Genomic DNA, 24,652 nt, shown 5'->3' with positions numbered 1-24,652 from the left:
AAATAAACGCCAATCAAAGGCATAATAAAAAGTATGGCTGGTCAAAAAATTTTGGTGGTCGGAACCGGAGCAATGGGTTGCGCGATTGCCCAAGCCGTGGTTGATAAAAACGGTGGGCCAGTTTGGATTTACGGAGTTGATCAGCAGGAATTAACCGATTTGAAAAGCGGGTTCAACCGGCGGTATTTTCAAAATCACCGGTTTAGCAATTTAGTAGTCACGGACAACCTTTCAGAAGCTGTCCAAGACGCGCGGCACATTTTCTTAGCCGTTCCCTCCAAGGTGTTGGGGGAAGTCTACCAAAAAATCAGCGACCTCATCGGAGTCAAAAAAACCGCCATTCTCGTTAACTTAGCCAAGGGTTTTTACCCGGGCAGTTCACAGACTGCCCACGCTTTTCTAACTCAGAAAATTAGGCAAGATCGGGTTTTCCGCGGACTTGTTTCGCTTTATGGACCCTCGTTTGCGAGCGAAATCGTTGAGCGTAAACTGACCTTTTTAGCGGCCGTTTCCTCCGATCAAAAACTCAGTCGCGAAATTCAAGCCTTGCTTTCTAACGACTACCTTAAAATTTTTCTAGAAAAAGACGCGCTTGGAGCCCAAGTCGGTGCTATTTACAAAAACGTGGTTGCCATCGCGAGCGGTTTGTTAGCGGGTCTTGGCTACGGACTCAACGCCCAGGCGGTAGTTTTGACGCAGGGATTCTGAGAATTAAGCGTTTTAGTCAAGGCTCTGGGCGGTAAGCAAAAAACCGCTAACGGAGTGAGCGGTCTTGGCGATTTAATTTTGACCGCCAGTTCTAGTCAGTCGCGCAACTACACTTTTGGTTTAAAACTGGCCCACAACCGCCGCGATTCGAGTCAAACCGTGGAAGGACTATTAGCGCTTAAGGCGGTCGAAAAAATTTCTCGCCAGCGGAAACTGAAGTTGCCAATTTGTAAGGCTCTATACGGAATAGTTTACCGCCAGCGCAATCCGCAGACAATTTTAGATTGTTTAGAATCGGGCGCGGCGATTTCCCAATCAAGCCGTAAAGACTTATAATTTAAAGGGTGTTTTTCACTTTGGAAAGGGCATGATGAATAAAACAGAGTTAATTGAAAAAATCTCTGAACAACTAGATTTTTACAAATCAGATGTTGAGCAAGTAGTAAACAAATTGGTCGAAGTTATCGTCGGTAATGTCAAAAAAGGTCGTAAGGTCCACGTGAGCGGTTTAGGTTCGTTTGAAAAAATTAGACGTTCAGCTCGCACTGGGATTAACCCAGCCACCGGTAAAAAAATGCAGATACCCGCTAAAAATGCTCCTAAGTTTAAAAGCGCTAAAAATTTCAAAAATTTAGTGGCTTAATTTTGGCCAACCTGTTAAGGCATGGGCGCTAACCGTCCCAGACGAGCGATTTTAGTCCATCTATTAAGTCTAGGTAACCCGGGTAGCGGAGTCTAATTTCGTAAGCCGTTTTTTCCATCTGAGTTAAATCTCAATGGGAGGTTTGGTTTGTGCTCAAGCAAACACTCGGCAACATAAAAAATCGGTTCTCGGTCAAAAAAGCAACTAGGCAGAAACTAATTCCCCCGAGCTTTTTAACTTCCAGCAAATAATTCAGTTGGTGGTTTTTAATTGCCGAGAGTGCCACCTGGTTAAAACGGTGCTTTTGGCTTCAAAAGCGATGAATTTTCCCCGCCACAAACCGTAGTAATCGACCCGGGATTTTGCGGTTATGACCGCGTCTGTGACTCTTTTGTTGACAAGCGCCCGGTCGGTTTGGAAAATTTTTGTTTCAAGCGGAAGTTTATGGATCAAAGCAATTTTTTGCTCGTGGTAAAAAAGCGCCGTTTGGTTGATAATTAACTCCCACCAAAACCCCGAATTAGCGCGCTTTTTCCAAGTTTTCACACCCTACTTTGGAACATTTCGTCAATTGACCCATTTTTAGCGACTATGCTATACTTTTTTAAACTAATAGTCAACAGATAAAAGCATTTACGATGCTCGCTCGGTCGTGCCCAGTTGAAAGCTAGGTTCCGGGTTTGGAGTCGTAAAGAAGACAAAACGAGGAATCAAATGCACCAAGACCATTCAGACATCAACACCGCTGCCGAAAACAGCCCCCAAACTCACGAAAATCAAACTGGCCCCGAGTCAGAAATTATTTCCCACAACAAACTGCTTGAAGCGGGAACTTATTTCGGTCACAAAAAGGACAAGTGAAACCCGAAAATGAAGCCTTACATTTCGGCTACCAAAAAGGGTATGCACATCATTGACACCAAGAAAACTAAGAAAGCGCTTGAATTTGCTTACACCTTAATTGAAAGATTAACTAGCAAAGGAGCGAGTTTTATTTTCGTCGGAACGCGCAAACAAGCTCGCGAAACGATCCGCAATAACGCTCTCCGAACCAATTCGCACTACGTAGCTGACCGCTGGTTAGGCGGAACGCTGACTAACGCTAAGACAATTTTTTCGCGCGTTAAACACATGGAAGATTTGGAGCAAAAAGCGAGCAACGACTACGCGGGTTACACCAAAAAGGAGGGGCTTAAGTACGCTAAGGAGTTAGAAAAACTGAGACGTAACTTGGTCGGAATTAGACGGATGAAAAGCAGCCCTAACATTATGATTGTAGCCGACCCGATCCACGATAAAATTGCCGTTCGCGAGGCTCGTAAATTGGGGGTGAAAGTGATCGGAATCGTTGACACTAACGCCGACCCGACGTTCGTGGATGTGGCCATTCCAGCTAACGATGATTCGATCAAATCCGTCACATTGATCATCACAATTTTGGCCGACGCGATCGCTAAAGCTAAGGGCGGTCAACAGCTTTACGCCTACCAGGGCGACGACGCGGTATCTTTACCCGAAGACCGGCGTGAACGTCTGGAAGAGCGCCAAGGTAGAGGACGCTTTGGTCAACAAAGACGCCGTAGTTCTAACTTAAGAAATAATCCTCGGCCTGGTTATTCAAAACCGAAGGAAAAAACGGCCGCTACACCGAGCGAGACTACCGGTCAAACTGCCGAGCCGAAAACCGAGAAAGAGAGTGATCAAGATGGAACAAATCGAGAAAATTAAACGACTCAGAGAAATGACTCACGCCGGGTTTTTAGATTGTAAAAAAGCGCTTGAATCAACTAAGTGAGACCTTGACAAAGCGGTTGAGTTTCTCAGAAAAGCCGGCATCAGCAAGGCGGCCAAAAAAGAATCGGCGATCGCGGCTGAAGGAGTGATTGCGATTATTTCCGATGAGAACAAAATTGTCATGTTTGAAGTCAATAGTCAAACCGATTTTGTTGCCCAAAACCCAGAATTTTTAGCCGTCGTTGACCAGATCGGCATCACGCTCATTAAGGACGCCCATCCGAGCGTAGAAACCGCGCTGAAAATCAAAAACTCGGACGGTCAGAGCATTGAGGAAATGATCACCAGTCTCAGAGCAACTTTAGGCGAAAAAATTGCTCTGCGTCGTCTAGTTGAGATTCAGAAGGAAAGCGGTCAAAGTTACGGAGTCTACTTGCACACCAACCGGAAAATCGGGGCGGTCGTGGTGACTAAGGGTGGCAATGACCAAGTGGCCCGCAACGTTTCCATGCACGTGGCGTCGATGAACCCAGCTTATCTAGACGTTAACAGCGTGCCGAGCGGCGACCTTGAGCAACTCCGCCAAGAAATTAAAGATTCGCCGGTCTTAAAAAGTAAACCCGATCAGATCAAAGACCAAATTGCTCAAGGCATGCTGAGTAAAAAGTTGGCTGAGCTTACCTTAGTGGACCAGGAATTTGTGATGGAAAAAATGCCCGTTAAAACTTACTTAAAAAACCACAACGCTGAAGCTAAAGCGATGTACAGGATGGAAGTTGGTCAAGGCATGATTCACAAATCTTGCGACTTTGTTTCCGAAGTTCAGCAGCAAATGAAGGGCCACGAAAAAACCGACGGTTCTAGTAAACGTTAAAAGCTTGTCGCTATGAACGCAGTTGACTTAATCGAAAAAAAACGGACTGGCCAAAAACTGACCAGTTCTGAAATTGGGCATTTAGTTAAAGGTTATGTAGACGGCGATCTGCCCGATTACCAAATGGCCGCCTTTTTAATGGCGGTCATGTTCCAAGGTCTAGACGTCTTGGAAACAAGCGCCTTGACCATGGCGATGGCACGCTCGGGCGATGTACTGGACTTGTCTTCGGTCAGTGGTCCGGTCGTTGACAAACATTCGACCGGCGGAGTGGGCGACAAAGTTAGTTTAATCATCGGACCCGTCATGGCCAGCCTCGGAGTTAGTTTTGCTAAGATGTCAGGTCGCGGTCTTGGCTACACCGGCGGTACGGCTGACAAACTGATGTCAATTCCGGGTTACAAAATCAATTTGTCCAACTCCGAATTTATTCGGCAAGTTAAGGAGATCAAAATTGCTCTAATTGGCCCCAGCGACAATATCGTGCCGGCCGACAAGAAAATTTACGCACTCCGCGATGTGACCGCTACGGTCGAATCGATTGCGCTCATGACTGCTTCGGTGATGTCCAAGAAAATTGCCACTGGTGCCGACGCCATTTTGCTGGACGTTAAGTGCGGCGATGGCAGTTTTATGAAAGACGTACCGGCGGCTAAAAAGTTAGCCGAACTAATGATCAAGATTGGTCAGGAGCTCGGTAAAAACGTGCGAGCTGAAATTTCTAACATGAGCAAACCGCTTGGAAAAGCGATCGGAAATCGGATCGAAGTTTTAGAGGCGATCCAATATTTAAGCGGTCAAGCGATCCCAGATTTAGACGAATTAATTCGCTCATCAAGTCAGACGCTTTTACGCCAAGCACGTCCCTCACTCAGCGCCGAACAAGCTCGTCAGCAAGTTGACCAGGTGATTACAAGCGGACGGGCGCTCAACAAGTTCAAAGAGTGAATGGCGCGTCAAGGCGCGGATCTTGAGCTACTTAACTCGGACAACTTTTGACGACCTAAGTACAGTCAGCCGGTTTTAGCGACGAGCGCGGGCGTGCTCAACATTGTTAGTGCCGTTAAGTTCGGCACCGCGGCCATGAAATTAGGAGCCGGCCGGGAAACCAAGGACCAAGCAATCGATTATGACGCTGGCATTTATTTGCACCGCAAGTCGGGTGACCGAGTTAAAAAAGGCGACTTGCTTTTTACGCTTTATTCATCAAAACCGATCCATGGTTGACAAGTTGATCTTCTAACTGACGCTTACCGAGTCGGGAAAGGTTACCAGTCTGAGCCGATGGTTTTGGTCAAAATTTAGTTAACTTTTGGTCGGCACTTACAATTGTTGGGACTGAGAAAAAGTAATTTGTTAAGATTAGTTCAGAATTAGCCGTGGTAAAAGTACTCAATCATCCTCTGATTAAAATCAAACTGACTAAAATGCGCGATGTTAACACTTCGCACCTACCTTTTCGCAAAAATTTGAGCCAACTCGCATCGTTAATGGTTTACGAAGTTTTGCGAAAATACCGCGGTAAAACAAAGTGGGTTAACACGCCGACTGGCACCCGAGCCAAAGGTTTAGACTTTGACAAAGAAATTGTGATCGTGCCAATTTTGCGGGCTGGACTGGGGATGGTTAGCGCCATCGAACACCTAATTCCCCAGGCCCGTATCGGGCACATCGGAATTTACCGCGACAGCCAAACTTTTCAAGCGGTGGAATATTTTTACAAGATGCCCAAAGTAGATCTAGATGCGCAAGTTATTATCGTCGATCCGATGCTTGCCACGGGCAACTCAGCCGTTGATGCGATCGCGAGCATCCGTAAAAATGGTTTCCACAAAATCTCTCTGCTTTCAATCGTTGGTTCGCAAGAGGGAATCGATAACGTCTTAAAGCACCACCCTCAAGTTGACATTTTTTTAGCGGCCAAAGACTCTCACTTAGACGAGCACAAATACATCATTCCTGGGCTGGGTGATGCGGGCGACCGACTTTTTGGCACAAAATAAAAATTAAGTTTTCCCTCGGTTTGACCAATCTTCTATGGGGAAACAAAATGGAAATATACCGGATTGGTAAAGTTGTCTCGGTCGGCAGTTTACACATCGTTTTAGAATCGCGCTACAGCGGAGAAATAATTTACGTAGCTGACGGGAGTAAATTCACGCGCCACAAAATCCAGAAAGTTTACATTTACCGTTGTCGTAACGACTACCAGGACACACTCTACGGTTTTAGCGAGTTTCGCGAGCGCAGTTTGTTCGAAGATTTAGTCGCTATTTCGGGAATTGGTCCCAAGAGTGCGCTCAACTTGCTTCGTTCGGGCGTAGATTGACTGATTAAGTGCATCGTTGAAGACCGCCTTAGTTCGCTAGTTGAAAAACCGGGCATCGGTATCAAAACAGCTCGACAAATCATTTTAGGGCTCAAAGACAAGTACGCCAACTTTGGTCAGAAGAAATCAATTTCTAGCGAAGTTAGCAAGCTCAAAGCCGCTCTTTTATCGCTCGGATTTAGCCCGAGTCAAATCGATAAAGCGAGCGAAAAAGTTGAAAAGAGCGCTTCGCTGGACAAGATGGTCGAAAGCGCGATCAAAATAATTGCCCGTGAAAAATTTGCATAGACCAACTCGTCTTGACGCCTTTGTCGGCCAAACCGAAATTAAAACCACTTTGAAAACGATGCTCAGCGCCGCCAAGTTGCGCCAACAGGCGCTGGACCACATTCTTTTTAACGCTCACCAAGGGCAAGGCAAAACCACTTTGGCCAACATTTTAGCGCATGAAACCGGCTATCCGATTCGCTACAGCCAAGGCGCGATGTTGCGGGAGAAGTCGGAATTACTACTTCTGCTGAGCGGACTGGCCGAAAAGCAGCTCGTTTTTATTGATGAAATTCACAGTTTGAACCCCAAATTGTCCGAGATACTTTACATTGCGATGGAAGACCGGTTAATCGATGTGGCGCTTGGTCAGGGAGACCAGCAGAGAATCATCCGCCTAGAACTCCCCTCCTTCACTTTGCTCGGCGCGACGACTAAAATCGAACAAATTCCCTTGCCTTTTCAAAACCGCTTTGGCTTGATCGCTCAGTTCAAACCTTATTCGCTGGAAGATATGGTCGCGATCATTAGTCAAAATGCCCAAAAGCTCAACCTCGTTTTGTCTGATGCGCTCAAGCGCTTAATCGTCAGTTACGCTGATCAAAACCCGCGGGTAGCGATCAACATTTTACGACGCTTGGCCGATTTTATTGCGGTTGAAAAACCTAACTTGGTTGGCGCGAAGTTTGTCAAAAAAGTGCTCTCGTCGATTGGTTTGCACCTTGGGGGCATCAATCCGATTCAAATCAATTACCTCAAAATTTTGGCTAGTTTTCCGTCTAGCACTTGAATATCGCTGGCGACGATTGCTAAGTTAGTCAACCAAAGCGCTACTTACGTGGTCAGTCAATTGGAACCGCTTCTGCTGGGTCATAAGTTAATTGTCAAAACTACGCGCGGACGTCAAATTAGTCAAGTTGGCCGAAAATACCTCGGTCAGCACCGCTAAAACCCGCCTATACTTTCCTATATAATTAACTAACACTATGCATAGGTTGAGAAAATGGTTCACGCTAACGCGTTGAAAAAGGATTTTTTTAGCGCTCCTAATTAGCATTTTGAGTCTTTCTGCGATTGTGTTTGGCAGCGTTTTTTACCTTGCTCCGCGCGTGCAACCAGGCGCTGACCTGGCTCAACGTGCTCAGTACGTTTTGCGAGTTAACAACGAGAAAAGTTTTGCTAACCGCACCGAGAAAGAAGATTTTGCTGCCCAAGTAGCACGTGAAATTCGCGCTAGAGTCGATGGTTTGGGTACGATCGGCGTGACGACCAGTCCCGAGGTGAACGACGACGGGATTTTTGTTCGAGTCGAGTATCCTGGCGTGAACGACGCTGTTAAGGCTAATGCGATCCAAGAAGTTATCACTTCCCGTCCGCACTTAATGTTTACCGATTACTACGGAAACCCACTTTTCAACCGCAACGGAGGATTTAACCAGGAACTTTCGGGCGATCCGACTAAAGCCCTAATCGCTCCCGAAGAAATGCTTTGGAGGCAAGAAAGTTACGCCGATGTAGCGGTTAATGGCGCTGAGCCGGTTTACGACACAAAACCCAAACTGAAAGTTGCTTGGGCAACTAAGGAAGCCAAAATCGCTTGAACCAAAGCCTCTCTTTACGTCGCTCGTCTTCCCGAGGATAAGAGAGTCATTGTCACTTGGATTGACATTGATAAATACATTCAGTTAGCCAAATCAAATTGACCCCAAGCTTGGAAAAAAGCCGGTGGCAACCCCTATCTTTTTTCTTTTGTGGGTGAGGAACCGGTTGATAAAAATAAAAAACCCAACATTTTTAAACGCTATCAAATTGACGTTAAAAACCACCTTATTTCAACGATTAAGGTGGACCCGCAACGTCCGCTCTTTGGCGACATTATTTTGGAGGACGAATCTTTTAGCCCCGAACGCGTCCAGTACTTAGCTCAGCAAATTAACTTTGGTGCCAACAACTACAGCCTGACGCCGATTGTGACCGTCTTCTTGCCCCCGGCTAACGGCCCCAACGGATTTTTCCACGCCAGCATAGCGATCGGAGTTATTTTGACGCTCCTAGTTCTTTTCCTAATTTTCAACTACGGAATTCTCGGACTAATCTCAGCTTTGTCTTTTGGTCTTTTTACTTTCTTAGTTCTAACGCTCTTTGTCGTTTTTGGCGGCGTGTTCTCGGTCTTGGCGCTGGCTGGTCTATTTTTGGCCTTGATTCTCTTTACCGACATTTGCCTGTTAACTTTTGAACGTCTCAAACGGGAACTTTACCAAGGTTCTACGCTTGACAAAGCGTTGCAGAGCGCTAACAAGCAAAGTCGGAAAGTGATTTTTGATAGTAAGTTGTTGCTACTTTTGATCGGCGTGATCTTCTTCTACCTCGGTTCGCTTTTTTCCCGCGGACTCTCGCTGAACTTGATACTGGGCACCGTCTTAAGTCTTTTAGTGGCTTTTTTAGTCAATCGCACGCTGATTAACTTGATTTTGCGTTCGGGATTAGTGAGCGAGAAAACGAAACTCTTTGGACTCCGACCAACTTTAGACGCTGGCTTTTCTAAGTTAGTTGACAAAGCAAACTACAGCAAATTTGGACGTCGTTTCTGGTTGATGACGTTAGTTACCTTAGCGATTTGCGCGGTCGTCTTCACCGTTTTTGCCGGTCTATCTTTATCTTTCTGGGGCGGTTGAAACCTTGGACTTGATTTTTCACGGCAAGATTTAATCCAAATCAAGGGCGCGACTGGTCCGATCGGGTCTGGTGATTTAGTCGAACTGAAAAACACCTTGGCTCGCTTTGGGGTCAGCCTTGGCTCGGTTGATTACTTAATCAGCGAGCACAACTCCAACCTAGTTGACCTAGTTACCATTCGTGGTCTAGACGGAGTTGATTTAGCCGGTCTGCGGGAAGCTCTGTCGATTGATAAGTTCAACCTTTATTTCTTTGAAACAATCACTGCTAACGCGTTTAACTACGGAACAAGTTTTGCGATCGCAGTTTCAGTCAGTTTAGCCGTGCTATTTGTCTACTTACTGATTCGTTTCAAATGAACTATCGCGCTCGCTTTTGTTTTGGCGCTCGGGTTTGATTTAATCATGTTAGCCGCTTTGGTGGCGCTTTTTCGCGTGCCGATTGACCATTATTTCTTGGGCGCTTTACTAGTTGTGTTTTGTTTGACTGTCAACGAAAAAGCGGTTCTTTTTGACAAAGTGCGCGAAAAAATGCAAATTCACGTCGGCCACCTTGAGCAAAAGCAAACCGTCCCTCTGGTTAGCAGCGTTTTAAAAGACACTCTAAAACGTTCTTGACTAGTGCTGGGGTTTGAAATACTAAGTCTGATCATTCTAATGGCTGCCGTTAACGCAGTTCCGCTGAACTACTCGCTCACGCTTTTAATCGGTCTTTTGTGGTGCCACGGATCGACCAATTTACTCGCCTTGGGACTTTGATCAAGGTTAGAAATTATGCGCCAGAAAGGCATTAGCCGACGCATACGCACCAAGTACTGGGATGTTAATCAAATTGAAGAACAACTTTTTGTCGGCATTAACAATTACAATCCATAGTAGGAACCAAGATGTTTGTCAAGCGACCTAAGGGAACCCGCGATTTTTACGGACCCGAGCAATTAGTCAAAAAAACGGTTGAGCAAGTCCTTGCTCAATTAGCCGAGCAACACGGCTTTTCTGAGATAGAAACGCCGGTCTTTGAACACGCCCAAGTTTTTACTAAATCGATCGGATCAGACACCGACATAGTTGGCAAAGAGATGTACCAGTTTAACGACCGCAAAAACCGCTCCCTCGTGCTCAGACCAGAGGCCACCGCTAGCGTGGTCCGGGCTTGGGTTGAGGACAAACTTTACCTTAAGTCCGACTACCACCGCCTTTACTACTCGGGGCCGATGTTTCGTTACGAAAACCCCCAGCGCGGGCGTTACCGGCAATTTCACCAGTTTGGAGTGGAGTACTTAGCACCCAAAGATCCCTGCGCCGATTTAGAAATAATTTTGCTGGCCGAGTCAATCGTAAGACGTTTTGGTCTCAAAACTAAGTTGGTTGTTAATTCGCTCGGCGACGCTGAGTCGCGAGCTAGTTATGTCAAAGCGTTGCGAGCTTACTTTCAAAACCACCGCGCTAGTCTCAACGTGCATTCTCAGCGCCGTTTAGAATCAAACGTTTTGCGAATTTTAGATGATAAAACTGAGCGGGGCAAAAAAGTCGTTCAATCAGCGCCTCAAATCGCTGATTACTACACTCCAAGCGCCCGAAATTACTGACAACGGTTTTGCAATTTACTTGATCAAATGGACATCAAGTACCAAGTTGACCCCTATCTCGTGCGCGGCCTTGATTACTACAACGACATTATCTTTGAATACTTACCGGTCAATAGTTCTCAGGGGAGCCAAAACACGGTTATCGCCGGTGGTCGTTACGATAATTTGCTGGCCCAGGCCGGCGGACCGGATCACTCTAGCGTCGGTTTTAGTTTAGGGGTTGAGCGTTTAATCGCCCATTTACCGACCAAGGTTAGCCAAGCAATTAGTCCTGAACCAGCGTTTCACGTGGTTAACTTCAGTTCCGCAGGGTGTCTTTACGGTTTAAAAATCGCCGACCAAATGCGCCAACAAGGTTTTAAAACCGAGCTGTGAACAACTCCGGATAGGCTGTCAAAAACGCTGGCCAAAGTAGCTAAAAAAAATCCCCGAGCGATTATCATAATTGGTGATCAGGAAGTCAAGACTAACACCTACGTTTTAAAAGCTAGCTGGGAACAAAAAAGTTTGACTCAAGCCGAATTGATCGAGCAATTAAAGACTCGCTTTAACGATGGTGGACCCAAAAATGAAAAAAATTAACAACGGCGATCTTTCTTTAAAAAACGTTCACGAAGACGTTTTATTGCAAGGTTTTGTGGCTCACAAACGTAACTTCGGCGGAATCACCTTCGTGGATTTGCGCGACCAGTCGGGTCTTGTGCAGTGCGTTTTTCAAAAAGAGCAGGCCAACTTTAGTAGGGAGAGCGTTTTAGAGGTCAGGGGCAAGGTCGTAGCTCGCAAAACGCCTAACCCCAACTTGCAGACGGGACAAATTGAAGTGGTGGCTGATTCAGTCCGAGTTATTTCGGGCGCTAAGCCGCTTCCTTTCGTGGTTGACGACCACTTGCAAGCTAAAGTCGACACTAGACTTAAACACCGCTACTTAGACTTACGTCGACCGGAAATGCAAGCCAAACTAGTTTTTCGCCACCGCTTAGTCAAAAATTTCCGCGATTTTTTAGACGAGCAAGGTTTTGTGGAAATTGAAACGCCCTACTTAGCCAAATCAACGCCCGAAGGAGCCCGGGACTTTCTCGTACCTTCGCGTTACCGCGGTAAGTTTTTCGCTTTGCCCCAGTCGCCGCAACTTTATAAACAACTTTTGATGGCGAGCGGTTTTGATCGTTATTACCAGGTGGCACGGGTTTTTCGCGACGAAGATAACCGCAAAGACCGCCAACCCGAATTTACCCAGTTAGACTTGGAAACGACTTACGCCACGCCCGCCAGCATCAAAGAGCTAATTGAAAAAATGCTCCGTGAGGGTTTAACAAAGTTGGGCATTAAAGTTAAAATACCTTTTCCGACGCTCAGTTACCACGAAAGTATTAACAGTTACGGAACCGACCGACCCGATTGTCGTTTTGAGCTACATCTCCAAGATCTGAGCGATTTTTTCCGGGACATGGGCCGCTTTGAACTAAAGCCGCCAGCGGTGGCCAAAGCTCTCAGTTTGGCTAATCAAATCTCTTCGCCAGTCGAAAAAATGGTCCGTGAGATCGCCAAAACTAACCGAGCTCAGCAAGTTTGGATCGTCAACCAAAAAAACGCCGCCAAATTGGCTTGAATGCAAAAATTGTTGGCCAAGTTAGGACCAAAAATTCAAACTTGTCTCGTGCTGACCGGAGCGCCATCAGATGTGAACCAAGCTTTAGGTGCCATTCGTAACTACTTAGGTGAGGAACTACAACTGGCCGATCGGCGCCAGTTTTACTTTCTTTGGGTGGAGAAATTTCCGCTTTTTGAACGCGAACTTAACAGCGCTAACTGGACTAGTTTACACCACCCTTTCACGATGCCGACCGATCCAACTGAGTTAGCCAAAGCTGCGCCCGGTGCCAACTTGGCAAGTTTGGAAGGACAAACTTTCGACTTGGTTCTCAACGGCTATGAAGTCGGGGGCGGATCAATTAGGATTAACGAGCTTGACCTTCAAAAGAAAGTTTTTGAACTGCTCAACTTAAGTCCCGAAGTTGTCAAAGAAAAATTTGGTTTTTTCCTACGGGCGTTCGATTACGGCTTNGCGGCGAAGAAGACGGAGTGATTGGCACGGGCGAACTAGCCGATCCCGACCAGGTCGCTCAGATGGCTCACATCGGCGCCGATATGATTGCGGCCGGGATTAACAACATTCACGGACGTTATCCCAGCGATTGAAAAGGCTTGGACTTTAAAACGTTGGAACTGCTCAAATCAAAAGCCGACGGCAAGGCGCTAGTTTTACACGGCGGGTCGGAGATTCCCAGCGACCAAATTAAAGCTGCGATCAAACTGGGCATTGCCAAAGTCAATGTCAACACCGAGCTCCAAATTGCGAACGCTCTGGCGATTGAACAGTTTGTTTTACAAGGTCAAGTTAAAGTGGGTCGCAACTACGACCCGCGCAAGTTGCTCAAACCAGGCTACGAAGCGATTAAAAAAGTTGTCCAGGATAAGATTACGCTCTTTGGCTCGCAACGCAAAGCTTAAGTTACGCATTTTGGCTTTAAGTGGACTCGGCTTGCTTTTAGTGGGTGGAAACCATTTTTTTAAAATCGGACGTTTTGAAAAAATGACGCTCATGGTTCAAGTCGCCCACGTTTGAGACGGAGACACTTTTATGGATGTGAATGGTCAAAACTACCGGATTCACGCCGTGAACACGCCCGAACTGAGCGCCAACAGCGCTCGTCTGCGCCAACTCGCGAACGCGGCCAAGGTTTACTTAAGCGCTTTAATCAGCGGGCAGACTTTGCGCTTTCAAATCGAAACTAGCGATCAATACCAGCGAGTCGTGGGACGCACATCGTACCGCGGCCACGATTTAGCCGCTTTGCTTCTCCAAGCGGGCTACGCCAAAGTGAGTTACGTCAGTCTTGATCCACACAGCCCCTTTTACAGCGCCGATTATCAGTACCTAGCTTGCCTTTTAGACTATCAGCACCAAGCGTTTTTAGCTCAAAAAGGTGTTTGAAAAAAACCGTAAAATGTTAGAATGAAAGAACTAAACTGAGGACGGTCACCGTGAAAAAAAACATCCACCCGACAAACTACCGCGCTGTCGCTTTCCGCGACACCGCTTCTGGGCACGTTTTCATCATCAAATCGACTGTTAACACCAGCGAAACGATCAACCACGAAGGCCAGGAGTACCCGCTTTTAACCGTCGACACATCGAGCCAATCGCACGCTTTTTACACCGGTAACCGTCAAAGCGCTCGTTCAACCGGACGGGTGGAACGTTTTAACCGCATGTTTCACAAGAAAAAGACTCCTTCTTAATTCCGAGTCGCTTGTAAATAATTTTTTGGCCGTAGAGAAAAATCGCGTTTCTTAATTCAGGGCCTTCCTTTAACTGGGTCGTTGCTAAGCGGATTGGCAAGTAAAGGTCTTTGCCACGGGCTTGGGTGATGGCGGCGGTTTTTTCAAGCGCCTGGCTAATTCCTTCGGGCGAAAAAGGTGCTCTGGCTAATTCCTTGGCAAAAACTTGGCTGACGCCGGTCAGTTTTTGCTTTTCAGCGCTCGGATTTTGGTACATCAAAAAGTAGTTTTTGAGCGCTAGGTAAGACGGGCAGTTTTGTTTGTAAGTTTCCACGAATAAATTTAACCACTCGTGATTAGGCGGGTTTTGTAAAGCAAGTTTTTTAATTAGTTGGGCGTTAGGAGTTCTTTTAACGTACTGCTTGGCAAACCAGTCTAGTTTTTGGGCGTCAAATTTACTCGGTGAACGGGAAAACCGGCCCGGATCAAAGTCTTTGATAAGTTCCTCGCGGGAAAGCAGTTCTTGCTTGTTGGGATGCGACCAACCAAGCAAGGCTAAAAAGTTAAAAATCGCGGCGGGAGGATAATTTTCGTGGCGGTAATCTTCAATGTATTGGTGAGTTGATAAGTCTCGTTTGGAGAGTTTTTTACCCTCTAAATTGGTGATGATGGTTAGGTGAGCAAACTCGGGCGGCGCTCAACCAAGTGCCTCGTAGAGCGCTAGTTGCTTAGGCGTGTTAGTGATGTGCTCTTCACCCCGCAAGACGTGGCTAATTTGCATGTCGTGGTCGTCGACTGTCACGGCTAAGTTGTAAGTTGGAAAGCGGTCTTCTTTCTGAATCACAAAGTCGCCGATCTCTTCGGCAGCGACTTGGATGGGCCCGCGGACTAAGTCCTTCCACCGGTAGATTTTGCCCGCTTGGAGCGCTAACCGAACTACGTAATGACCTGCGTCGTGACGCAGTTTTTGCTCGGCCTTGGTTAATTTAAGCCACTTTTTGTCGTACCGAAACGAGTAAAGGCCGCGCTCAATTTGCGCGGCGCGCTGCTTCTCAAGTTCTTCAATCGTGTCGTAAGCGTAGTAAGCGTGACCCTTTTGGATCAGAAGGTCAATAATTTGCTGGTAGCGAGTTAACTTCTCGCTTTGGCGGTAAGGGCCAAATTTAGCGTTTGGTTTTTGCGGTGATTCATCGGCGCTTATTCCGAGCCAAGCTAAGTTGTCTAACTGGGACTCCTCGGCTTTGGCAACGTTACGAAGTTGGTCGGTGTCTTCAATGCGAACAATAAAATCTCCGCCGTAATGCTTGGCGAAAAGGTAGCAAAAAAGGGCGGTTCGCGCCCCTCCGATGTGAAGGTTGCCAGTCGGTGAAGGCGCGTAGCGGGTGCGGACCTTTTTCATAGGTTTATTTTAGCACTTATTGGCGTTGCTTCTGGCTAGCCCAGTCGCGCTAATGGACTATAATATTTCTTACCCATGCTTGATAAAGTAGTTTACGATTCGCTAGTTAAAATTCGCCAGAATTATTTGCAATTAAACGAGCAGTTAAACGACCCAGCGGTGGTCAGCGACGTCAAAAAATACCGGCAAATAGCCCAAGAAATCGCCCAAATCAGCGAAGTTGTGCAAGTTTTTAACGACTACCTAGTTGTTTTTGAAAACTACCAGCAAGCTAAAGAACTGCTGGCCATATCCAAGGACGAGTCGATCGCGGCGCTTTCAAAGCAGGAAATGAGCGAAGCGCTCAAAAAACTGACCGATCTCTCCCAGCAGTTAAAAGTTTTGCTTCTGCCCAAGGACCAAGACGATGCGCGCAACGTGATCGTCGAAATTCGCGGCGCGGCCGGCGGACAAGAAGCCAACATTTTTGCCGGCGATTTGTTTGAAATTTACAAAAAGTGGGCCGCTTTGCACAGCCAAGTACTGAAACCGATCGCGGTCCAAAGATCAGATAGCGGCGGTTTTACTTTAGTTGTTTTTAGTGTCAAGGGCACCAACGTTTACGCCCAGCTCAAGTACGAAACGGGTGTCCACCGCGTTCAGCGCATTCCTTTAACCGAGACGCAGGGACGAGTCCACACTTCGACGGCGACGGTAACGGTCATGCCCGAAATTGACGACCTGATCGAAGTTAAGATTAACCCCCAAGATTTAAAAATTGACACTTACCGCGCTTCGGGCGCCGGCGGTCAGCACGTCAATAAAACCGATTCCGCGGTCCGGATCACCCATTTGCCGACTAACATCGTCGTTCAGTCCCAAGACGGTCGCTCCCAAATCGCCAACCGTGATTTAGCGCTCAGCATTTTAAAAGCTAAACTTTACCAACTTGAAATCAGCAAAAAAGAAGAGCAGGAGGGCGCCTACCGTAAATTGGCCGGCACCGGCGCACGTTCGGAAAAAATTCGTACTTACAACTATCCGCAAGACCGGGTGACTGACCACCGGATCAACTTTTCCACTTCTTTAAAAGGTGTTTTAAGCGGCAAAATTGACCCGATCGTGGAAGCTTTAATCGCCGCTGACCAGTCGGAGAAAATGCGCGAGGCGGGACTTTAATGAACCAAAGTATTGGGACGGATTTTTTGGATTACAAACGCAGTTATGGTTTGCCTGAGCAAATAAGCGAGCGCGAAAGAAAACTGCTCGCGCAGGGAGTGCCGTTTCAAAAAATTTTGGGTTACGTTGACTTTTCCAATTTACGTCTTGAAATTAACGAACGGGTTTTTATTCCCCGCTATGAAACGTTGGAATTGATTGATTTAGTCTCTCGTTTAGCTGGTCCTGGCCAATCGGTTTGCGATTTGGGCGCCGGCAGCGGGTTAATCGGCCTGACCCTAAAAAAGAATCGACCTGACCTCGAAGTTACTCTAGTTGAAAACGATCCGGCCGCGCTTCGGCAAACGCGCCTTAACGCGCTCAAAAACAACTTAGCGGTTGAGGTGATCGACTCGGATTGACTAACCAATTTAAAACCCGCCCATCAGTTTGATTTGATCGTTTCCAATCCGCCCTACATTAAAGACTCAACCTTTCTAGAGCCGAGCGTGGTTGAGCACGAACCGCGCGCTGCTTTATTGGCCGGTCCAGACGGCAATAACGCTTACCGAGCGATTTTGAGTAGTTTCAAAAACTATTTAAAACCGGGCGGTTACTTAGTCTTTGAAATTGGCGCCGACAACGTTAGTTTTTTGCGAGCCCAAAACTTTACTTTAAGACGCGATATTAATCGCAAGTGGCGGATTGCTTTCCGACGTTTTTAACGCTGGCAATTGGGGCAGTAGTAAGTGCCGCGTTGGCCAACTTTGGTTTTGGCGATTTTGGTTTGACAGCGCGGACAAGGTAAGTTAACTTTGCCGTGGACTTTCAAAAAATTTTGAAACTGCCCGGCCTGATCGTTAAAAGCTAAAAAGGTTTTAATCGAACTGCCACCGAACTCAATCGCTTTTTTTAAGATTTGGCGGGCGCTAGTTAGAATTTGAGTAGTTTCGGCTAAGTCAAGTTTTTTGCTTGGCAAAGAGGGGTTAACTTTTTGGTCCCACAAAACTTCGTTGACGTAAATGTTGCCCAGCCCGACCATCACGCTCTGGTCAAGCAAAACCGTTTTAAGCGCCACCGAAGTTTTTTGGAGTTTTTGGTAAAGTTCCCGCGGCGTAATTTGAAACGGATCGGGACCTAGTTTACTAATCGGCGGCACTTTCTGCCAGTCGTCTGACTTGCGGAGTTGAAAAGTGCCGAACTGGCGCGAGTCGTTGTAAATTAGGTGGCGGTTTTGGTCAAGGTGAAAAACTAGGTGGTCTTGCGGTCCGAGCACGAGCTGGCCTTGGGCGAGGCGGTAGCGACCTTCTAAGCGAAGGTGCGAAAGCATGACCGTCTGCTGACTGAGGTGAAAAACGATGAATTTACCGCGGTTAGTAATTTGGTTAATTTGCTGCCCGATCAGCCTAGTTTGGAAGACACCGGCGGTGATTTCTTTGACGAACTTATCTTTCCCGACGCTGACATCTTCAATCCTAGCCCCGGTCAAATGTTTGGCTAGGTAATTGACGACCGTGGTCACTTCGGGAAGTTCTGGCATACTTAGCATTTTAAACCAACCAACCAAAACGCGGAATAAGCCGGTTTATAATGACTTTGCTATGCCAAATAATGCGCCACTTTTTTTAACTTCAACCGACACCGTGGTTGGTCTTGGCGCGCCGCTGGACGAAACTAACCGTCAACTAATCGCTCAGCTCAAAAAACGTTCGCCTAGTAAACCGCTCGCGGTGCTAATTAGCTCTTACCAGCAAGCCCGCCAATTCACTGCTTGGAGCGCTGAGGCCGAAAAGTTCGCTCGGAAAATTTGGCCTGGACCTTACACGTTAGTTTTGAGCGCGGACTTAGCGCTGCGCATGCCGGCTCACCATGGAATTTTGACTTTAATTGAAAAAATGGGCCCCCTTTACATGACCTCGGCTAATTTGGCCGGCGAGCCGCCGCTTGACTTTGACCAGGCGGTCAAAGCTTTTCCAAGCGTTAAAAAACACTACAACTTTGGCCCCGGATCGGGCCGCCCCTCAACGGTGATCCGGTTGAGCGATAAGAAGGTGCTACGTGAGTAAAAATAAAAAAATCGTTCTAGCGGCTGACCACGCCGGTTTTGCGCTCAAAAACGCGCTGAAAGACTACTTTGTCAGCCACGAATACCAAGTGGTTGACCTGGGGCCCGAGAGCGACCAAAAGCCAGTCTCTTACGCCCGCAAAGGTCAAGAGTTAGCGCGCTTTGTCCAAAAAAATCCGACCTACTTAGGAATTGGTGTTTGTGGGACTGGAATCGGCATTTCTTTGGCCGTTAACCGCCAGACCGGAATTCGCGGGGCACGTCTTGTCACCTTGGAAGACGCCGTGCTAGCCAAGAAACACAACAACGCCAACGTTTTGCTCTTCGGCGGCCGCCAAACTAAACCTAAGAAAGCGATCCAAATGATTTTAGCTTTTGAGAACGAGCGTTTTGAAGGCGGTCGTCACCAAGAACGAATTAGTGACTTAGACCGCTTTTTGAGCGGTCGTCAAACCGTCCGTAGCCATGGCAAAAAGTAAGCGGTTAAATCGCTCGTTGCCAAGGTTCCCATAGTATAATTAACGCGCTAATGGGCGCCAAGACCAAATTGGCGCGGAAATTAAACCTAGTGAAACCAAAGACCTCTAACTACGATTTTGACAACCTAAACGAACACTTCGCGATTCAAATCGAGAATTTAACCAAGCGCTTTAAAAAGTTTGAAGCGGTCAAAAAAGTCAACATCACCGTTTCGCCCGGCGCGATCCACGGTTTTATCGGTCCTAACGGAGCTGGTAAAACAACCACGATTAAATGTTTGATTAGCGCGATGTTGCCGACCGAAGGCAAACTTTTAATCCAAGGTCTTAAAGCTGATCGGATTGAAGCTAAAAAATTAGTCGGTTACATACCCGAATCGGCTCGCTTCCCCAAGCGCATTTCAGCCCAAGACTATTTGTACTCAATGGCGCTGGTCAGCGGTCTTAAGAAGAGAGAGGCGCGCAAAATCGCCCAGGAAACTTTGCAAAATTTGGGGCTTTGGGAGTTCCGTCGTCGCGATCCCAACTCGTATTCATCGGGCATGAAGAAGAAAGTGCTTCTGGCCCAGTCGCTGCTCAACAACCCGAGCGTTTTGATTTTGGATGAGCCAGCTGCTAACCTTGACCCAACGGCTCGGTCCGAACTTTTTGAAGATCTTAAAAAACTGGCTCAACAGGGCAAGTCAATCTTTATTTCTTCGCACGTTTTAGCCGAACTCCAGCAGTTAATTAACGAAGTGACAATTCTTAACCGCGGTCAAGTTGTCTACAGTTCTAAACTGAGCGACCAGCCAACTAACAATTACTTAATCAGCAGCGATAACCAGAGCAAACTTTTGACTTTGCTGAGAAAACACAAAGTCAAAGCCCAGCAACAGAACGACAAAATCATTGTCACAGTTAAGGAGCGCGCCGACCTAGCCAAGGTTAATTACTGAGCCGGTGGGCAAGGCATCGTCGTTTCTTCCATCGTGCCCGAGGGAACCGATTTGCAGTCAATTTACGACCGCTACGTCCGCGACGGGAATACGCCGCATTTTTCCCCGGTTAACAAAGGAGCGCGCTAATGCCGATTTATCGTTTCACGATTCGCCGCATGCTCAGGGCGCCATCAACTTGGATTTATCTATTCGTGTCGCTGGCAGTTTTCTTTTTTACCTTTGTGATGCTCAACACGTTCGTGATTGACCAAGTTCGTCCCCAAGGCAATAAGGAGTTCTTGCTAGCGCGCGATTTACCCACGTTAGCGACTGGTTGAAAGCAAGTGATCACCTTCCTGTTGCCGGCCATCGCGGTGATCGGTTTTATCGCCGTCAAAACTAACCAAATTTTTCGTAACGATATTGACGAAGGAACTTTGTTAATTTTGATTTCAAAACCGATCGGCCGCAACCGGATTTGGTTTGAAAAATGACTGGCTTTCATGAGCGTTTTGTGCACGGCTATCCCACTCATGATTTGGCTGCCTCACCTTGTCTTTTTAATTAACGGTTGGCAGATTTTCTGACACCACTTTGTTTGGTCGTCCTACTTAGTTTTAGTTAGTTTGCTCCTGATTTTAGTTGTTTCTTCAATCGCGCTTTGCATTTCTATGGCCGTCGGCGCTGGCGGAACCGTCGCGCTAGTTTTTCTTTTCGTGCTGTCTTTTATGTTCGGACCAATCATTGATACCTTTGTTGCTCTGCCTGGTGGTTCGATCTCATTAGGTCTTTTAGCCGAGGGATTTTTGAAAGTCAAAGACAACTTACCCGACGATAAAAAAGAGCACTACCAATGACTCGTTGACCAAACCAAAGATCGATTTATCTGGAACAACGTAACTGAGCGTGCTTTTGACGATACTTTAGAGAGTATTTACCACCAATATATTCCGGGTGGCGAGAACTACAGCGTTTACGGTGCGGACTACAACCCAAAGGCCGAACAAGAAATTTTTGCTCAAATTGCCGAGCATAACGCCGCCGATAAATATCCGGTTCTAACCGAGGAACAAATCGAACTAGTAACGCACGCCTACTACCTCAGCGAAACTCTGCGTGTGAGCGAAAAACAAGGCTACCTCGTTCTTTTTACGGGCACTACAGTTGCGGGATCCTATGATACAGCTGCCCAAACCGACGTTATGCCGCTTTTCACGATCGGTTCTTTAATTCAGACCCACATTTCTCTCTATCTAGATGAAAGTCAATACCAAAATTACCGTGATCAAGTTAGCAAAAAGAGAATCATGAAGTACTTGAACGTGATTGATCATTTGCCTTTTTTGTGGCGAAACATGCTTGAAAATTCTAATTATGATTCCTTGGCCGGCCCAAACAGTGCTCTGCAACTAACCGACAACCCGCGCGTGGTTGAGCATTTTTATCTTCAAGATGATCAAGAAGGTAAAAAAGTTTACAGGATTGATTTAGATAAACTTGAATCGGCTCCGCAAATAGTCAACTACTGGGTAATTTTAGGTTTTTACTGCGTGCTGGGTGTCGGACTGTTATTTCTCAATTGGTACCTATTTAAGAAACACGATTTTGCTTAGCAGTCAAAGCGCATTTTCTGGCGCTGAATTAAGTAGTCGGGCTGGTAGTGCTCGACTAGTTTTCAAAACTCACTTTGGTGGTGCGGATAAAAGTGGTGGGCCAGCTCGTGCACGATCACGTAGTCAATCACGTTTTGGTCAAAGTGGCTTAAACGGCTTGAAAAAGATATGCTCCGCTTGAGCACGTTGTTAGTCGCTCAAGTGCTTCGTTTGTCGGTGACCTTAAACTGGTAAGGACCAGTCGCCATTTTTTTAATCCAGTGCGGCAACCTAACTTTGAGATATTTTTCTAGTTCAGTTTTGAGATGCGTTTTGATTGTCCTGAGAATCTCCGAGTTTTGCCCTTGGTTAGTTTGGACGTAAACTCTTGTTCCGCTCACTTTGAGAGCGTTTTTTGGGTAACCGGTTAGCGAAGTAAAGCGGTACTTTTGGCCGTGCAAAACAAGCGTCTGTGCGTCCAAGTCAACTTTGGTATTTTCTAACTGCTTAGTTTGGGCTTTGAGAAAACGGGGTAGTTTTTCGGCCACAAACTGCTGGGCTAACTTGATGCTGATTTTTTCGGGCACGCTGACGATTAGTTTGCCACCCACCAGTTGGAAGTACATCCGTCGGTTATTCGTGCGTTTAATTTCCACGTAGTGCCACGTTTTGGCGTGGTAAAGCGAAAAACCTTCCATAGTTGCAATTATAAGTTGCCGCTTAACTCTTTGGTTTGTTTTTAAACGACCACTGGTCAAACTCAACCGGTGGCTGAACTTCAAAAAACATCTTTTTGCCGCTCCGCGGGTGCAGGAAAGTTAATTGGTAAGCGTGGAGTCTTTGTCCAAAATTATCGATTATTTTCCCGTACTTAGGGTCGCCCACGACTGGGTGACCGATGTGGGCTAAGTGAACGCGAATTTGGTGGGTCCGCCCCGATTCTAACTCGCAGCGTACCAATGTTTTATCGGGGTAACTTTTTAGCACGTAAACGTGGGTGAGAGCTGGCTTAGATTTTTCGGCCTGAACCCGCATTCTTTGCCGGTGGTAAACATCGCGTCCGATCGGCAAGTTAATGTGGATCACGCGCTGGTCGATGTGACCAACCACCCACGCCAAGTAAATCCGTTTAATTTGGCGTTCCTTCAGAGCCTTGGCTAAAAGGGCGTGACTTTCGTCGTTTTTAGCAAACAAAATTAGTCCGGAGGTGTCTTTGTCAAGGCGGTGAACGGTTCCCGGTCGGTCTTTTCCGCCCAGGTGAGAAAGTTTTTGGTAACGACTGACTAGTCCGTTCACGAGCGTGCCGCTTAAATTACCGGGCGCTGGGTGAACAACCAGTCCGCTTGGTTTGTTGACTACGATGATGTCATCATCTTCGTAAACGACATCGATCGGTAAATCTTCGGCCGCTACTTTGCTTTCTTTGGGAGTCGGCTGACTAATCTCGACCACTTGGCCCGGTTGAAGAACAAAGTTAGCTTTGCGGACCAAGTTGCCGTTGACACTCACGCACTGCTTGTCGATTAACTTGCGAATTTGCGTGCGACTAATCGTTAAATTTTCGGCTAGATACTTGTCAATTCGCTCGCTATTTTGAGCCGTTAATTTAGTCGCTTTTTCCATAGCGAGATTATAACAATAAGCGTGCGAGCGGGACTAGAGCATAATCCGGTAGGTTCGGGCGAATTTAAACAGTTTTTTAGCGATAATACGGAAAGAGATTTCCACCCAAGATTTTTGCGTGCTCATTAAAGTTACGATGAACGGATAAGCATCTTTCCAACCGAGCCGACGAGCTATTTTGGCGTAGTAGGGGTGGTGGTCGTAAATAACTATGTTGGTGGCGTGCGATAGCATCACGCCTTGTCAAACTAGGTACTTAGAAAGCGATTGATTAACTTCTTTTTGATCAAAAAGAATTACCTCGCTTGAGTTAAGAACGGTAATTTGGTACACGCCTTCTTGACCATCTTTATCAAAGTAAGTTTTTTCAAAAATACGAGCTCTTTCAAACTCGGTTTTTTCCAGTTTGACGCCGAGCATTTCAAGCCAAGTTTCTCGGTAGGGCAATTGCTGGTAACTGAGCATATTCACCTGGGCAGTTGGGCAATCGTACTCTTGACTGACTGGCATAAAGTTAGCACCGATGCGAACCGAAGCGACGAAGTAACCTTTGCCTTTGACTGGGACTAAGTAAGATCCGTAGACTAGACTTTGCAAAATGTTGCGGATGGTAATTCGCGAGCAGTTAAATTTAATCGCCAAAGCATTTTCAGACGGAATTTTTTCGCCTGGTTTCCACTCACCATAGTTAATTTTGAGGAGAATATATTTTTGGACAAATATTCTCGTGCTCAACTTTTTGTTCATCGAAGATTTGAAAAGATTTTTCTATTTTTCGTAGGAACAAACCACTTTTTTCAGATCCTAGCCGACCTGAGATGGACATTTAGAAAAGCGATTCGTTCGGCTACTACTCTGATTGTGGATTTCAAACGCTCGATATTTCACTTGGCCTAACAAGTTATTCACGTGTATAGGTTGGTCAGAGCGGCCCAAACGGGTAATTTATGGTCTAGCAACGGCATCTAATCGTCTTTTATTCCGATTTTGGCCAAAAAAAAGACCCCGCCGGGTCATTTAATCGCTTAATTATTTAGTTGTTATCGGTAATTTAAAATTGTGACCGCTTTGTTTTCAACCACTAAAAGTCGGTCGCCTTTTTGGGCTCCGTAAATTTTGGCCACTTCAAGCGCTTTTTGCTTATCGGCTTTGATCGCATCAAACTGGCTCGTGTCAGGCGACATAAAGACTGACGAGGTAATCCCGAACATAGTCGTTTGCTGCACGTCGTTAGTCACTCCCAAAATGTTGGTGTTAGGCCGAAACTTAGCCACCTCTTGGAGCAGTTTGCCAGTTCGCGAGAGCACAACCGCAAATTTGAAGTCACCGTTGATAG

General features: G+C 46.6%; 9 protein-coding genes across 9 annotated transcripts; 7 read left to right on the top strand and 2 right to left on the bottom strand.

Annotated features, from left to right (window-relative positions):
* Positions 1–33: 33 nt before the first annotated feature.
* LOC111627213 (glycerol-3-phosphate dehydrogenase [NAD(P)+]-like) lies at positions 34–708 on the top strand. Its single transcript, XM_023370783.1, has one exon. The coding sequence runs from the start codon at positions 34–36 to the stop codon at positions 706–708; it is 675 nt and encodes a 224-aa protein (XP_023226551.1).
* Positions 709–1,983: 1,275 nt separating this feature from the next.
* On the top strand, positions 1,984–3,079 carry LOC111627212 (30S ribosomal protein S2-like). Its single transcript, XM_023370782.1, is given in 1 exon segment — positions 1,984–3,079. A coding segment is annotated over 1 exon segment (1,014 nt). The 5' UTR covers positions 1,984–2,065.
* A 187-nt stretch (positions 3,080–3,266) lies between these two features.
* On the top strand, positions 3,267–4,907 carry LOC111627211 (pyrimidine-nucleoside phosphorylase-like). The gene is made up of 2 exons (XM_023370781.1): positions 3,267–3,905; positions 3,963–4,907. Exons 1-2 carry the CDS (start codon positions 3,267–3,269, stop codon positions 4,905–4,907), a joined length of 1,584 nt encoding a protein of 527 aa, XP_023226549.1.
* Positions 4,908–10,117: 5,210 nt separating this feature from the next.
* LOC111627210 (histidine--tRNA ligase-like) lies at positions 10,118–11,194 on the top strand. The gene is given in 1 exon segment (XM_023370780.1): positions 10,118–11,194. A coding segment is annotated over 1 exon segment (1,077 nt).
* Positions 11,195–11,372: 178 nt separating this feature from the next.
* LOC111627209 (aspartate--tRNA ligase-like) lies at positions 11,373–12,905 on the top strand. The gene is made up of 2 exons (XM_023370779.1): positions 11,373–12,386; positions 12,450–12,905. Exons 1-2 carry the CDS (start codon positions 11,373–11,375, stop codon positions 12,903–12,905), a joined length of 1,470 nt encoding a protein of 489 aa, XP_023226547.1.
* A 1,179-nt stretch (positions 12,906–14,084) lies between these two features.
* Positions 14,085–15,500, bottom strand: LOC111627208 (glutamate--tRNA ligase-like). Its single transcript, XM_023370778.1, is given in 1 exon segment — positions 14,085–15,500. A coding segment is annotated over 1 exon segment (1,416 nt).
* A 75-nt stretch (positions 15,501–15,575) lies between these two features.
* On the top strand, positions 15,576–19,215 carry LOC111627207 (peptide chain release factor 1-like). Its single transcript, XM_023370777.1, has 2 exons — positions 15,576–16,648; positions 19,149–19,215. Exons 1-2 carry the CDS (start codon positions 15,576–15,578, stop codon positions 19,213–19,215), a joined length of 1,140 nt encoding a protein of 379 aa, XP_023226545.1.
* A 16-nt stretch (positions 19,216–19,231) lies between these two features.
* Positions 19,232–21,714, top strand: LOC111627206 (putative ABC transporter ATP-binding protein MPN_334). Its single transcript, XM_023370775.1, has 2 exons — positions 19,232–20,107; positions 21,100–21,714. The coding sequence occupies exons 1-2, from the start codon at positions 19,232–19,234 to the stop codon at positions 21,712–21,714; spliced, it is 1,491 nt and encodes a 496-aa protein (XP_023226543.1).
* A 699-nt stretch (positions 21,715–22,413) lies between these two features.
* On the bottom strand, positions 22,414–23,316 carry LOC111627205 (uncharacterized RNA pseudouridine synthase YlyB-like). The gene has a single exon (XM_023370774.1). The coding sequence runs from the start codon at positions 23,314–23,316 to the stop codon at positions 22,414–22,416; it is 903 nt and encodes a 300-aa protein (XP_023226542.1).
* Positions 23,317–24,652: the final 1,336 nt, after the last annotated feature.

Source organism: Centruroides sculpturatus, unplaced genomic scaffold, assembly GCF_000671375.1.
Source record: "Centruroides sculpturatus isolate CEXI.00-Female unplaced genomic scaffold, Cexi_2.0 scaffold597, whole genome shotgun sequence".
Lineage (NCBI taxonomy): Eukaryota > Metazoa > Arthropoda > Arachnida > Scorpiones > Buthidae > Centruroides > Centruroides sculpturatus.
Note: the sequence above shows the minus strand (reverse complement) of the source record. Positions and strands in the feature narration are given on the sequence as shown.